Source organism: Pyrus communis, chromosome 4 (assembly GCF_963583255.1).
Source record: "Pyrus communis chromosome 4, drPyrComm1.1, whole genome shotgun sequence".
Classification (NCBI taxonomy): domain Eukaryota; kingdom Viridiplantae; phylum Streptophyta; class Magnoliopsida; order Rosales; family Rosaceae; genus Pyrus; species Pyrus communis.
The window spans coordinates 20,799,193-20,811,913 of NC_084806.1; the positions used below are offsets into that span (position 1 = coordinate 20,799,193).

General features: G+C 37.5%; 1 protein-coding gene across 1 annotated transcript; it reads right to left on the bottom strand.

The window, feature by feature from the left end:
- Positions 1–6,661: 6,661 nt before the first annotated feature.
- On the bottom strand, positions 6,662–11,512 carry LOC137732214 (mitochondrial outer membrane protein porin 4). The gene is made up of 7 exons (XM_068471514.1): positions 11,382–11,512; positions 10,785–10,866; positions 10,250–10,317; positions 8,660–8,770; positions 8,394–8,480; positions 7,971–8,179; positions 6,662–7,259 (listed from the first exon to the last, which is right to left on the bottom strand). The coding sequence occupies exons 2-7, from the start codon at positions 10,831–10,833 to the stop codon at positions 6,953–6,955; spliced, it is 831 nt and encodes a 276-aa protein (XP_068327615.1). The 5' UTR covers positions 10,834–10,866; positions 11,382–11,512; the 3' UTR covers positions 6,662–6,952.
- Between the last annotated feature and the right edge of the window lie 1,209 nt (positions 11,513–12,721).

Genomic DNA, 12,721 nt, shown 5'->3' on the forward strand with positions numbered 1-12,721 from the left:
AACTTGTTTTGTTATTTCAATTTTCGTATAAATCTAAATCCCCCTTTACTTTAATGTCCAATTTAGTTAGAAATCAATTTAGTTTGTGCTTTTTAGTGTTTTGATTCATTTTATTTCCCAATTTCGTCCAAATTCACCAAACTGCTCAAAACTGCCCAGAAAGTGATTTTAAGGCAGTTTTGAGTGTTTTGGGTGATGTTTGAGTCTTTTGGTTTGTTTTAATGTTTTAAGTGTTTAGTTTTACATTCTTTGAGTTAGTTTAGTGTTTTAGTTTAGTGTTTTTACATTCTTGAGTCAAGTTATTACTTAATTTCGTCCAAATTTGTGTTTGTGCTCAAATCTGCCCAGAAAGTGGTTTTTAGGCAGATTTGAGTGTGTTTGTGTTGTTTTGAGTCTTTTGGTTTGTCTTAGTGTTTTAAAGTTTAGTTTTGCATTCTTTGAGTCTAGTAAGTGTTTTATATTGTGTTCTTACGTTTTTGAGTCAATTTCACATTGATTAGCATCCCTAGTTAATCCCCGGTCTAGAACGATCCCTATTTGCTCATTTACTACAATTGTCATCCATAGGGTTTAATTTGTGTGTTTAACTATTTTCGCATCAGGCCTCCTTCCTATCGAACGTCAAATGCTTGATGCATCAGCGGAAGGAGCATTGGTGGACAAAACACCAAGGGATGCCAAGGTTCTCATAGCCAACCGAGCGCTCAACGCTCAACAATATGAAGGAGTGGGCCAAAGGGAAGCCCCACGGCAACAAAGTGTAAATGAGGTGAGTGCTATTTCTGAAATTCAATCACAACTTGCTAATCTTACTTCTCTTGTTTCTCAGGTTGTGATTGGTCCAAAAGCACAAGAACACCAAGTCTGTGGCGTGTGCTCAATTCAAGGGCATCCATCCGACAAGTGCCCTCAACTAATCGAGAATGGTGGGTGGGAATCTGCCAATGCAATTGGTTTCCAAGGACAAAATCAAAACAACCCATACTCGAACACTTACAATGCCGGATGGAGGGACCATCCAAACTTCAAATGGAGGGAGCCACAACAAGCTGCCCAACAAGGAGGATTTAGGCCAAACCCCCCTGGTTTTTATTCCAAGCCGTATGCACCCCAACAATCCCAACAACCTTCGGCATCATCTCATTCAGGTACGTCTTTGGAAAGTAATCAAGCTATGCAATTACTAACCTCTATTTCGCAGGGGTTGCAAAATCAAAACAACCGGATAGAAAATAACGAGAAGGAGATGATGGATATGAAGAAACAAATAGGGCAGATTTCTGAGTTCCTTGGATAGATTAGAGAGCAAGGAAAGCTTCCTAGCTCAACCACAGTCAATCCAAAGGGAGGATTCGAATCCGCCAAGGCCATCACCCTAAGGGGTGGAAAAGAAGTTGGGACCGAGCCAAACAATCCCAAATCTGCCCAGAAAGTAGATGAAGAGACGACACAACCTGAGGAAGTGTCTAGCTCACCCACGGTGAGGGTGAAAAACCCAATGCCGCAAGCCCCCAATCACCCTAACTCGGCCAAATCAGGTAATTTAAGTTCAAATTCATGTACTTCACGTCCTAATCTGCCCAATGTACCTTTTCCTCGCAGGTTCATGCAAGAAAAAAAGGAAGAAAGCGAGAAGGACATTCTTGAAACGTTCCGGAAGGTGCAAGTGAACATACCGCTTCTCAATGCAATCAAACAGGTTCCAAAGTATGCTAAATTCCTCAAGGACCTATGCAATACAAAGAGAAGAAGGGCAAACAAAGAGGTAGTGAAGGTAAGCGAGAATGTGTCCGCTGTTTTGCAACGTAAACTGCCTACCAAGTGCAAAGACCCTGGTAGTTTCACGATTCCTTGTGTGATTGGACATAATCGTTTTGAACATGCCATGCTTGATTTAGGTGCATCCATAAATGTCATGCCTTATTCTATTTATGCATCTATGAATTTGGGTGAATTAAAACAAGATGGTGTAATTATACAATTGGCCGATCGTTCTAACGCGTATCCAAAAGGAGTTTTGGAAGATGTGCTTGTGCAGGTGAACCATTTAATTTTTCGGCTGATTTCTATGTCCTAGACATGGAGGATTCAGCCCATTCTACATCTTTGCCGATTCTCCTTGGTAGGCCATTCATGAAGACGGCCCGAACGAAGATTGATGTATACAAAGGCACCTTGACAATGGAATTTGATGGGGAAGTGATTGATTTTAATATTTCTGAAACTATGAGATATCCCGTTGATGACCATTCTTGTTTTTCCATTGATGTTATCGATTCTTTGGCGCAGGTATACCTTGAAGAATTGAACGAGGACGCCCTGGAAACAACCATCACTAAGGCCATAGAGCGCAAAAATGAAGGATTTGGGCCAATGCAAGGCCACGGCAAGGAGGAGGAATTCTTTGCAATGGGTTCTAGTGAAGAAATAATTGAGGTTGTGGCAGCCCTTGAGTCATTGCCACAACAATATGGTAAGGTTCCACTCTCACTTTCAAATTCAGTTTCCACTAAGATGCTACCTTCTGTTGTTCAGGCACCATCGCTTGAACTTAAGCCGTTGCCGGACCATTTGAAGTATGTGTTTTTGGGAAAAGGCGAAACATTGCCCGTCATCATTTCATCAAGTCTCACGGAAATGGAGGAGGAGAAGCTTGTGAGGGTGCTGCGAGAGCACAAAACGGCCATAGGGTGGACTTTGGCCGACATTAAAGGAATAAGCCCTACCACATGCATGCACCGTATACTTCTTGAGGAGGGGGCTAAACCAACTCGAGAGGCTCAACGCCGTCTCAACCCTCCGATGATGGAAGTGGTGAAGAAGGAAATAATCAAGCTTTTGGATTGCGGAGTGATCTACCCTATCTCCGATAGCCGTTGGGTCTCTCCAGTTCAAGTCGTTCACAAGAAGTCCGGAGTAACTGTTATCAAGAATGATGAGAATGAGCTCGTGCCTACACGCATTCAGACTGGATGGCGAGTATGTATCGATTACCGGAAGCTAAATGCCATGACTAGGAAAGATCACTTTCCTTTGCCATTCATCGACCAGATGCTCGAAAGGTTAGCCGGTCATGCTTTTTACTGTTTTCTTGATGGATACTTTGGATATAACCAAATTGTGATAGCCCCGGATGATCAAGAGAAGACCACATTCACATGTCCCTTTGGAACATTTGCTTATCGTCGCATGCCATTTGGCTTATGCAACGCACCGGCCACTTTCCAAAGGTGTATGGTAAGTATATTTTCCTATTTTGTTGAAAAGATCATTGAGGTTTTCATGGATGATTTCAGTGTATTTGGGAGTTCATTTGATAATTGCTTGGATAATCTGACCTTAATTTTGAAACGATGTGTTGAAACTAACCTTGTCTTGAATTGGGAGAAATGTCACTTTATGGTGAAACAAGGTATAGTTTTAGGACATATTGTTTCAGAAAAAGGAATTGAAGTAGATAAATCGAAAATAGACCTTGTACGTCACTTACCCTCTCCTACTTCGGTTAGAGAGGTACGTTCGTTTCTTGGCCATGCAGGGTTCTATAGGCGTTTTATCAAGGACTTCTCTAAGATGTCCAACCCTCTTTGCCGATTGCTTCAAAAAGATGTGCCATTCAAGTTTGATGAAGAGTGTAATTCGGCATTTAACCAACTTTTGATGTGAGAATTACTTGACACTCAAATTAAACCCTCGTTTGACAATTGTAGTAGAATGGATAAGTGAGGGATCGTTCTAGACCGGGGATTAGGAGGGCTTGCTAAAACCTTCTAAATTGACTTAAAAACATAAAAACACAATATAAAACACTATTTAATGCTCGAAGAAAGCAAAACTAAAAATAAGAAAGATTAAGACTAAGACTTCAACGAAATAGGGGGGAATTGGATTTGGACGAATTTAAACTAAAATGAATACTTGGAAACAAAACAAATTGTAAATATGGATTTGACGGAAATGAATGGATGGGAAGCTAGCTAAGGGTTCTTTCTCTACACATGATATTTATGCATATGAAACAATTTCCAGTTATTCCTTCATTGAATTATGAACGACAATGCCCCAAATTAACCGTGACATCACTAGTTAACCCTCAGATTTTCCTTATATTATTGGATTGGATGGCATCATTCGACAACCCAAAACATTCTCAAAAGTTCCCTACATGTCATCATAATAGAGATACAATCGAAGATCATTAAGAATAATGAAAAGCATAAGCATTGACAAAGCATTTGCAACTATGACATCATGTTACTCATGCTAAGAATTAAACTTAACGCGATCGTGACAAGCGACCTTCACTACTTTCAAGTATAAGTTAGTAACGATTATGTGAAACCTTCTTAAACTTTAGCCACATATTCATGCATGCTAATTAAGTGTCGACCCTCAATCAACAAACACAAATAAGTTAATCATCAAATAGTTAAGCCAATTGCATTCACGAATCAAGAGTTCATAACCGGAATTCATCAATTCATATCACATAAATAATCATGGTATTGAAATCACCCCTAGCCAAAAAGGGTTTAGTTCCTCATAACTTTGAAATCAAAGAAACACCTAAACATTCCAACAACTCAAACTTGAATTGTATGAACGTTTAGGCACTCTTCTCTTCCATTCCTCATATTATAAAACAAAGAGAATTGAATTTAAACATTGAAATCAAAGAAACGCGTAAACATTCCAACAACTCAAACGTGAATTGTATGAACGTTTAGGCCCTCTTCTCTTCGTCTTCGTTGTAGCACAAGGACTAAGGGATGTTGTTGGTGTGTTGAATGGATTGGGGGATTATGGAAATGGAAGAAATGGAGGAGAAAGGAAAGGGAATGGTGCAGAAAATGGAGAGACTCACGGCTAGGGAGAAGATGGAAGTGTTTGTGGTGTGTTGTGTATGAAAAAAAATGAGATGTTGAATGAATGAATGCAAGGGTATTTATAGGAGTAGTGGAGGGAACATATGGCTATATCATTTGTAGGTGAAGTAAGTGTGTGAGGTTGGTGAAGTAAGTGGAGGTTGTAGGTGAAGTAGGTGGATGTTGTAGGTGAAGTAGGTGGATGTTGTAGGTGAAGTACATGTGTTTAAATGGTTGAAATGTGTAGATGATTATGAGTGATAAGTGATAAGTGTATGATATGTTAAGTGATAAGTGAATGATTATGATAAGTGATAAATGAATGTATGATATGATAAGTGGTGAATGATATGGGGTGAATGATAAGTGGTAAGTGATATGTGATAAGTGATATGTGGTGTGTGATAAGTGATATGTGATAAGTGATTGAGTGTATGATATGATAAGTGGTGAATGATATGTGATAAGTGATATGTGGTGTATGATATGTGATAGTGTGGAATGTTGGAATGTTATGCACGGCTAAGGATAAAGGAAAGGTTTAAATGTCCTAAAACTAAAGGGAACAAGGTTCCAACACTTTGGTCTTTAATTAGGTCTTCAATTTCGTCCAACACTTTGGCTTCAAGCATAAGCTATCCGTCCTTAGCCCAAAAGTGCTCCAAAAGTCTCCAAAATGCATATTTTTGCTCCTTTAGCCCTTTGGACCTACAAACACACGAAAATAGCTTAAAGTACTAAAATAACTAAAGAAACATAACGTAAATGCACGAGAACAAGCTATTTAAGTCGCATGAATATGCTCCTATCAAAGGACCCTCTAACTAGCCTTTCACCTTTTTCAATTCACCAAATTTGTTTTTATAAAGTGTTTTGTGCAAAGTTTCTATTTTAAGTTTTAAATTCGTCAAAAACAATCCCCCTTCCATTGAGTCTTGTTATTTGAGTTAAAATCTGTTTTCTTTTAGTCTCTTGAGTCAAGTTAAGTCTTATTTTCGTAGAAATCACTTGTTAGGCCTAGAATTGAGTCTTTTTTTATTGTTTGTTGTTGTATTGAGTGTTTTGAGTTAGTTTTGAGTCTATAGAGTCTAGTTTAGTGTTTTTAAGTCTTATTTGTGTTGGTTAGCATCCCTAGTTAATCCCCGGTCTACAACGATCTCTACTTACATATATACTACAATTGTTAACATTAGGGTTTAATTTGTATGTCAAGTTAATTTTCACATCAAATAGTGAGTTCAATACTGAATTATTACAATTGTCTCAATAGTATAGTTTGGCACAAATTCCCTACTTATACAAACCTTTAGCCTTATCCAACAGAAGTGATACGGAGGAAAAACAGTTTTCCATCAACACTTGGAAACAATACATTACTTTTCAGAAACATTATTATTAGTTCTTTTTCGGTAAACAGTGAGACTATAATAACCGTTGATGAACTCATGTAATGAAACTTTCATTAGCATCCAAATATTGCTATACCCCCAATTTTTCTTCAAATGGTACAAATGGTACATAGTATTGAGTGGTACAAAAAATGAATGATTGAGTGCTACATTTAATGAGAACTATTATTAGCATCTACAAATCTCATTCTACATTCCTCATAAGTGTATTTTTCTTTCTAATTATAAAAAGTTTTGAAGTGCAAAATGAGATTTTTGAAATGCCAATAACAATTCCCTATTTGATAACGAAACATCTTTCTAAAAAGGAAATTGCATTAAAATTCTGAATGCTTCTTGCATACACAACGAACAAGCAAAAATCCACGAGATCACTCTCCGAGTCTCTTATACAAAAAAATGTCTTCACTTATTTGAAAACCCTTCTGATACGAAATAGTAGTTCATAAGAATACAAGCTATTTCGCAGTAACTTCGGCATTAAGATCATTATACGATTTTCAAAAACTGGGTCCAACTCCCAAACTATGCTGTAAAACATTTATCGGTACACCAAATGCTTACTTTTCCAATATAATGTGGCTTGAAAGTGATACTCCTCAACTTCAGAGGGGAAAAATGTAACAAGATCGATTGTATTCCGGTTTTCCATAGAAATGATCAAAGCGACTGCCCATATCAAGGCTTGAGCGCGAGGGCAAGACCTACCTTTGGGGATGCATTAAGAGCCTTTGAGTCGTACTCAGTTGAAACTGTTATTAGTGACTTTGGTCTCCATTCACGCTGCCATAGCAAGCCAGCTTTCCCATTGTCAGAGAACCGTGTTTTTACTACATTGAATGGATCAATTACGTGAGAGCTTCCAAGGGTAAAACTGTTCTCGTAGGTGGAAAATCTGTGGGTCAGTTCGGCAGCAACTGTATTTCCATTTAAGGAATCAACAGCATGAATGTACGATGCCTTCAATGTCTGTCCTTTGTCCATCCTGCGTCAAAAGAAAAAATGTATTTTCAATTTCAATGCCAATGCACGAAGCAATAAACAGACATAAAACTACTGTAACACTGAAGAATATCAGGTTTATAAATTCTATCAACGAACTCAAATCAGACTTCATGAAGATTCAACAGTAAGGGCCAAAAACCAAAAATTCCCTGCAATCTTGAAGGCTTCATTGTCAGCTCCTGGCCATGAACTTCCGATTTGCTATCATTTCCACTAAAACATATTTTGTAGACCACAACATCACCTTCACCATCAACTAGGATGTTTGAAGTCGAGATCCGAGTTCCAACAAACTACAGGTGGTAATTTTCCTGGGCTACAGATTCTTCAATCATTTACTGCAATCTATGCCATAACTTGAAACAAGAGTATTTGTATGACCTTACACTAAAATTGCTAGAGAATGAGGGGTCCATCCAATCAATTCCCAATTAGCAACTTTGCACAAAGATTGCATAATAATGACTTGGGAAATATGATTTGCCACACCCATATCAGACACATGACAAACGCATGTCAATTGCTTATAGCATTATACAATTGAGAACACACATGAAAGTATATGAGGGGTGCACCAGGATTTCGAGGAAAGCCACGGAATCATACAGACATAAGCTATTAGAACTGGAAGAAAGATAACAAGAATAATTACTTCTCCAAACAAGGAAAATGAGTTTTCATTAAGACTTACAGCAAAAGTGCTGCAGAGAAATCTGGCTTGTTAAAGCTGATCCCAGCATTGTATTTGGTCAACAAAGAGGATGTTGTGTCAAATCCAATTTCAGCACCCAAACTAAGATCCTTACTTCCAATTGTCCCTGATAGTTCTAAAAGAGGGGTTGGGTTCAGGCCTATGCTGGAATCAAGGGCCGCATGAGGATGAAGGTATTGCACATCCAGCTATAGTTACATGAAAAAATAGAGTCAAGAAGTGTACCCATAAGCCTGAATTTGACTTTGATCATCACATACAAACACATCTCTTAAAGCTCAATTTACGAAGAAAAAATATTTTTAACAGACAACGAGAATGAGCTAGTATAAATAATCTGTGAAAATAAGGTTTCTTGTTTTAAGGTTCTTGTTTTTGTACTGCTAGCAGAATTTCACTGACCTTGCCAGATTTGTGATCAGGTATTCTGAAGCTCAATGCTACTTTTGTGCATGGCAAGACATCACTCAGAGTCACTTTTGTAGCTACCTGCAAAGAAATTAAAATGTAAAATTGAAGATACAGTTGTGGTTAGATAAAGAAGACACAGTAGAGAATGCAAAAAGTGGAGCATAAGGAAAATACTCACAATAACAGTGAGAATATGCCTTTTACTCTCAACAAACACATGGAAACTCCAAAAATTTATTACAAAATAAAATACTTACATTAGAATAAGTATCAACTTTCACATCCACAGTAGTGTTTCTGCTCTTGTACAGAGTGTTTACATCACCAATGAAAATTTCATCCCTCTTCAAACCATTAGCTGTAAGTCCCTGCCAAATTGAAGATTGCAAGCCAGATTAGTCGAATAACTGAGTGCGGAAAAATATATCACTAATTTCTAAAATAAAAAAACACATAGCACAAAAGTTTCTTAGTATAAGTCGGCATTAGTTTCTCACATCTCTTAAATGCCCAAAAACACATCTTTCCATAACCACTTAAGGAAAAAATACTTATAGAATACAAAGCAGGCAGCAATACTAGGCATCACTACCTATCAAAGGAAAAGAGAAAAGAGCACGAACGTATGTGATAAATGACAAGAAAGAACTGCATATACATAAACTCCAAAAGAGAAGAAGGATAATTAGCATTCTTGTTCTCTAACTTGAACCCACAGACGAGTAATGTTCATTTTGAGTAATAATAGGTCACTACTTACTAAAGGACTGAAAATCAGCAGAAAAGTTTGGCAGGATACAAAGCCTCGAACTGAGACAATGATGAGAGAGACATGGCAGTATGCTCACGACAAAATGTGAATTATATTGCCACACATTGGCATTAAAATTTTTAAGGCTATGTTTGGGTAAGGGACTTCCAAGTCCCAAGGGAGTGAGACCAAGTTGTTAAGAAATGGACTGGAAAATGTTAGATAGAGCCTAGAGGGGATTTGGAATGCCCTCCATGAGCAAGACAAAGACATGTGAGATGGATTTGCAAATCCCTACTTGGATGTTGTCATTTGCAAACCCTCCCATATATCTTAGTCATGCTCATGGAGGGCTTTCCTAATTGCCTCTATCTAAATTTTTGTGATCCATTCCTTGCTAACTTAGCTTCAATCCCTCATCCAAACATATCCTTAAGGAGTCCCAACCACAAGAGAAAAATATTGTGAACAAGAGAAACCAATATCCTAGCTGATTTAGGTTCCTTTTGCATGCTGGTAAGTATCAGTGGTAGAAAATAAGATGTGGGCACAACATATCTAAAGTTTCGTGTTTCACATCAATTTAAGACATTATTACAGGAATCTTAGCAAACAGATTCTAGGCATTAATACAATTCTCAGATCTACGCATGCACTCAAACCTGTCTTAACATCAGATGTAGCTGAATAAAGTAGATTTGCCAATGTTACGCAAACACACACAAGTGTCATGTTGGGTATGAAAGCTTGGATGTATAATCATTGGCAGTTTGTTTAGAGACAGTCTTAAACTTATTAACTATTTTGATGGTGTCCAATATTCGTATTGATTTTTTTACAACAAATATTGGGGGAAAAGTAAGTGAATGTACTACACAACCATTGTTCTTTTCCACAAAGGCTATTAACAAGTATTTGTACTTTATAATACAAGTAGAGAAAGTTGGTGAAAAAAAAAACTACAGATTTCTGCCACACTATAGAAGAGTTTAATCAAACACATATTATATGTTAAATGTTTCTCCATTAAATCAGAAAGCTAAAATAAAGAAGTGGAAGAAAGAATCTCAAATTTAGAAATTGAATTGGAGAATACCAGCCCAGTAGAGCCAACCACCGACAGGGTAAACTTCTGGTCAAAGTTGTAATCTTTGGTCAATAGATCTGCACAAAGGCAAAAGGAACATTATAAACAACTGAAATTACCACTCGAAGTAAAAATACTGCAGCTCAGAAGAGAAAAGACAAACATGAAACAAGAAAGAATAAAATTTATGAGAAGAACAAGCCATTTGGAAAGACTTCATCTCTGCAATTGTGTGGCTCCAACTTTTGGCATTTAAAATGTTATATTCAAACTTTCTTCTTACAAATTACGGTTGCTCAAGCCGCAAAACAAAACAAACAAACAAACAAAAACCATCTTTAACAGTAATGAGCATGTGGTACAATATTCTAGAGGATAGAGTGTCGGTGGGTTTTCACCCATGCATCCCGGGTTTGAAACTCTCCCCTTCCCTAAATTATTGTAACAGTTTCGAATCCTCCCCCTCGCCTTAATAATAATAAAACTTTGAAAAAAAAAAAAAAAATTCTTTTAACAGTAATGCAGCAAATCTTAGACTTGATACCTTTTGCACTCTTGCCAATATCTGAAAATGGTGCTGGACTGCTACCCATAGTTACTAAGAACTGGAAAAAAGGTGTCAATCCCTGAAGAAAAAAGTAAGAATAACACAGATAAACTGTGAATTATACAAGAACATCCTGACACTGACGAGAAATCTATACAGAAAAGAGTGCAAAACTTTGGTTCGATCAATAATAAACCAATGAATTGCTACAATGCACCCGAAAATTATATGTACTAATGTTTGTCTGCTAACTTATATATGAGCATGGAATTTTGAAGAAAAGGTCGAGCAAGTCATTTCGGTCCAATCCAACTCACACTATATCCCAAAAACACAAAAGTAAATCAGAATCCAACATTCTCTCAATCAAATCGGAGAAAGCCCTTCCCCTTTAGTTTTTGCTCACAAACACAGATTACCCAACTCAAAGATTCCAAAATCCAAGACATCCACATTGGTATTATCCACTGAACCGATGAGAACCCAGATTTCATTAAGCAACAAACAGCTAGATTTGATTCTAAAAGGTTTTGACATGAAGCTAAACAAAATTAGCAGAGCTACAGCAAGATTTAGAGAGAGAATCAATCTTACAGGGATAGAGCAGATCGCCGCCGTCAAACCCCTGAAATGACCGCTTCAGGAGAGAGAGAGAGAGAGAGTAGTGAAAATCGAGTGTTATGGGTTTTTGTGGGAGTGAGAGGCCCAGGGTCAAAGTCGCGAACAGGAACCGCGGCTTTCTGATATAAATTACCTGCTGCTGAGTACGACCAAACGGCTCACGTTTGAAATTTGATTGGAGGATAGGAACACGTGTCACGTTACGGAGTGTGAGTGATGAGTGGACGTGGGTTAATCAATGGGCTGTGAGAGAGGGATATTTGACTGCGGCGTGGAAGGCATTTTTCACCAGAAACACAGGAGTAAACGGGTAAAATGGCGTGGATGGTGCCACACATTCGGTGGGCCGTGAGATTATACAACGGCATCTCCGACCCTCGAGTTGAGTTAATTCTAAAATTTAAGTTTTAACTAACTCATTTCTTCTTCAATTGTTAGGCGTAAAATGAGTTTTGGGTTAAAGCCTAAAATTCAAACAAATTTAACCTAGAATTCCAGCCAGGGTTAAAAAATGACTCACCTTATGCGTGCATGGGCATTTGCAAAATAGTGAAGGACGCAGTAAGGCGACGCGCCTAACGAGTGATACATGCAAGGGCTGACAGGAAGTGGGGCACGCCCCTGATGAGAATGTCTAGCTAACCAAAATGAGCTCTTTTTTCGATCTGACGGTTTTAATTATTGGACTGTTGGTTGATCGAACGATCTAGATTCAAATTTAATTTTTTAAATACGTTAAAGCCAATGGTTGAGATCAAGTATGATTAAATCTAATAGTAAAAAAATAAAATAAAATAAAATCTAACGGCCCAAAACTAAATTCAACGGCTAAAACAATTAAAAAATTATTTAAATCAAAATTCACCCAAAAACTCTGTAGTACATGTTTCATGGGTCGGTTTAGTAAATTTTCAACTTTCATTAGAATCTAAATATTTTAGGTTAAAATGTTCACAAAATAGTTTATTATATTCAACATAAATTTTATTTTTACAAAAAGTTATAGAAACTATTAGAGCAGAAAAACTGTTTTTGGGTTAATAATTTTATATTTTAACCTAAGGGAGATAGTCTATGAGCAACTCCATCCCAACCAATTGCTTGTGTATTGGGTGATTGAAACCTCCATGATAGGAGCATATTTATGCGATTTAGTTAGCTTGTTTTCTTGCATTTACATAGCTAATTTCTACTTGTTAGAGTGTTTTAAGCTACTTCCGTGTGTTTTTAGGTTCAATTGACAAAGTTGGCAACAAAGTGAAATTTAGAGCATTTTAGAGCAGTTTTGGGCTTGGAATGGATTGCATATGCAT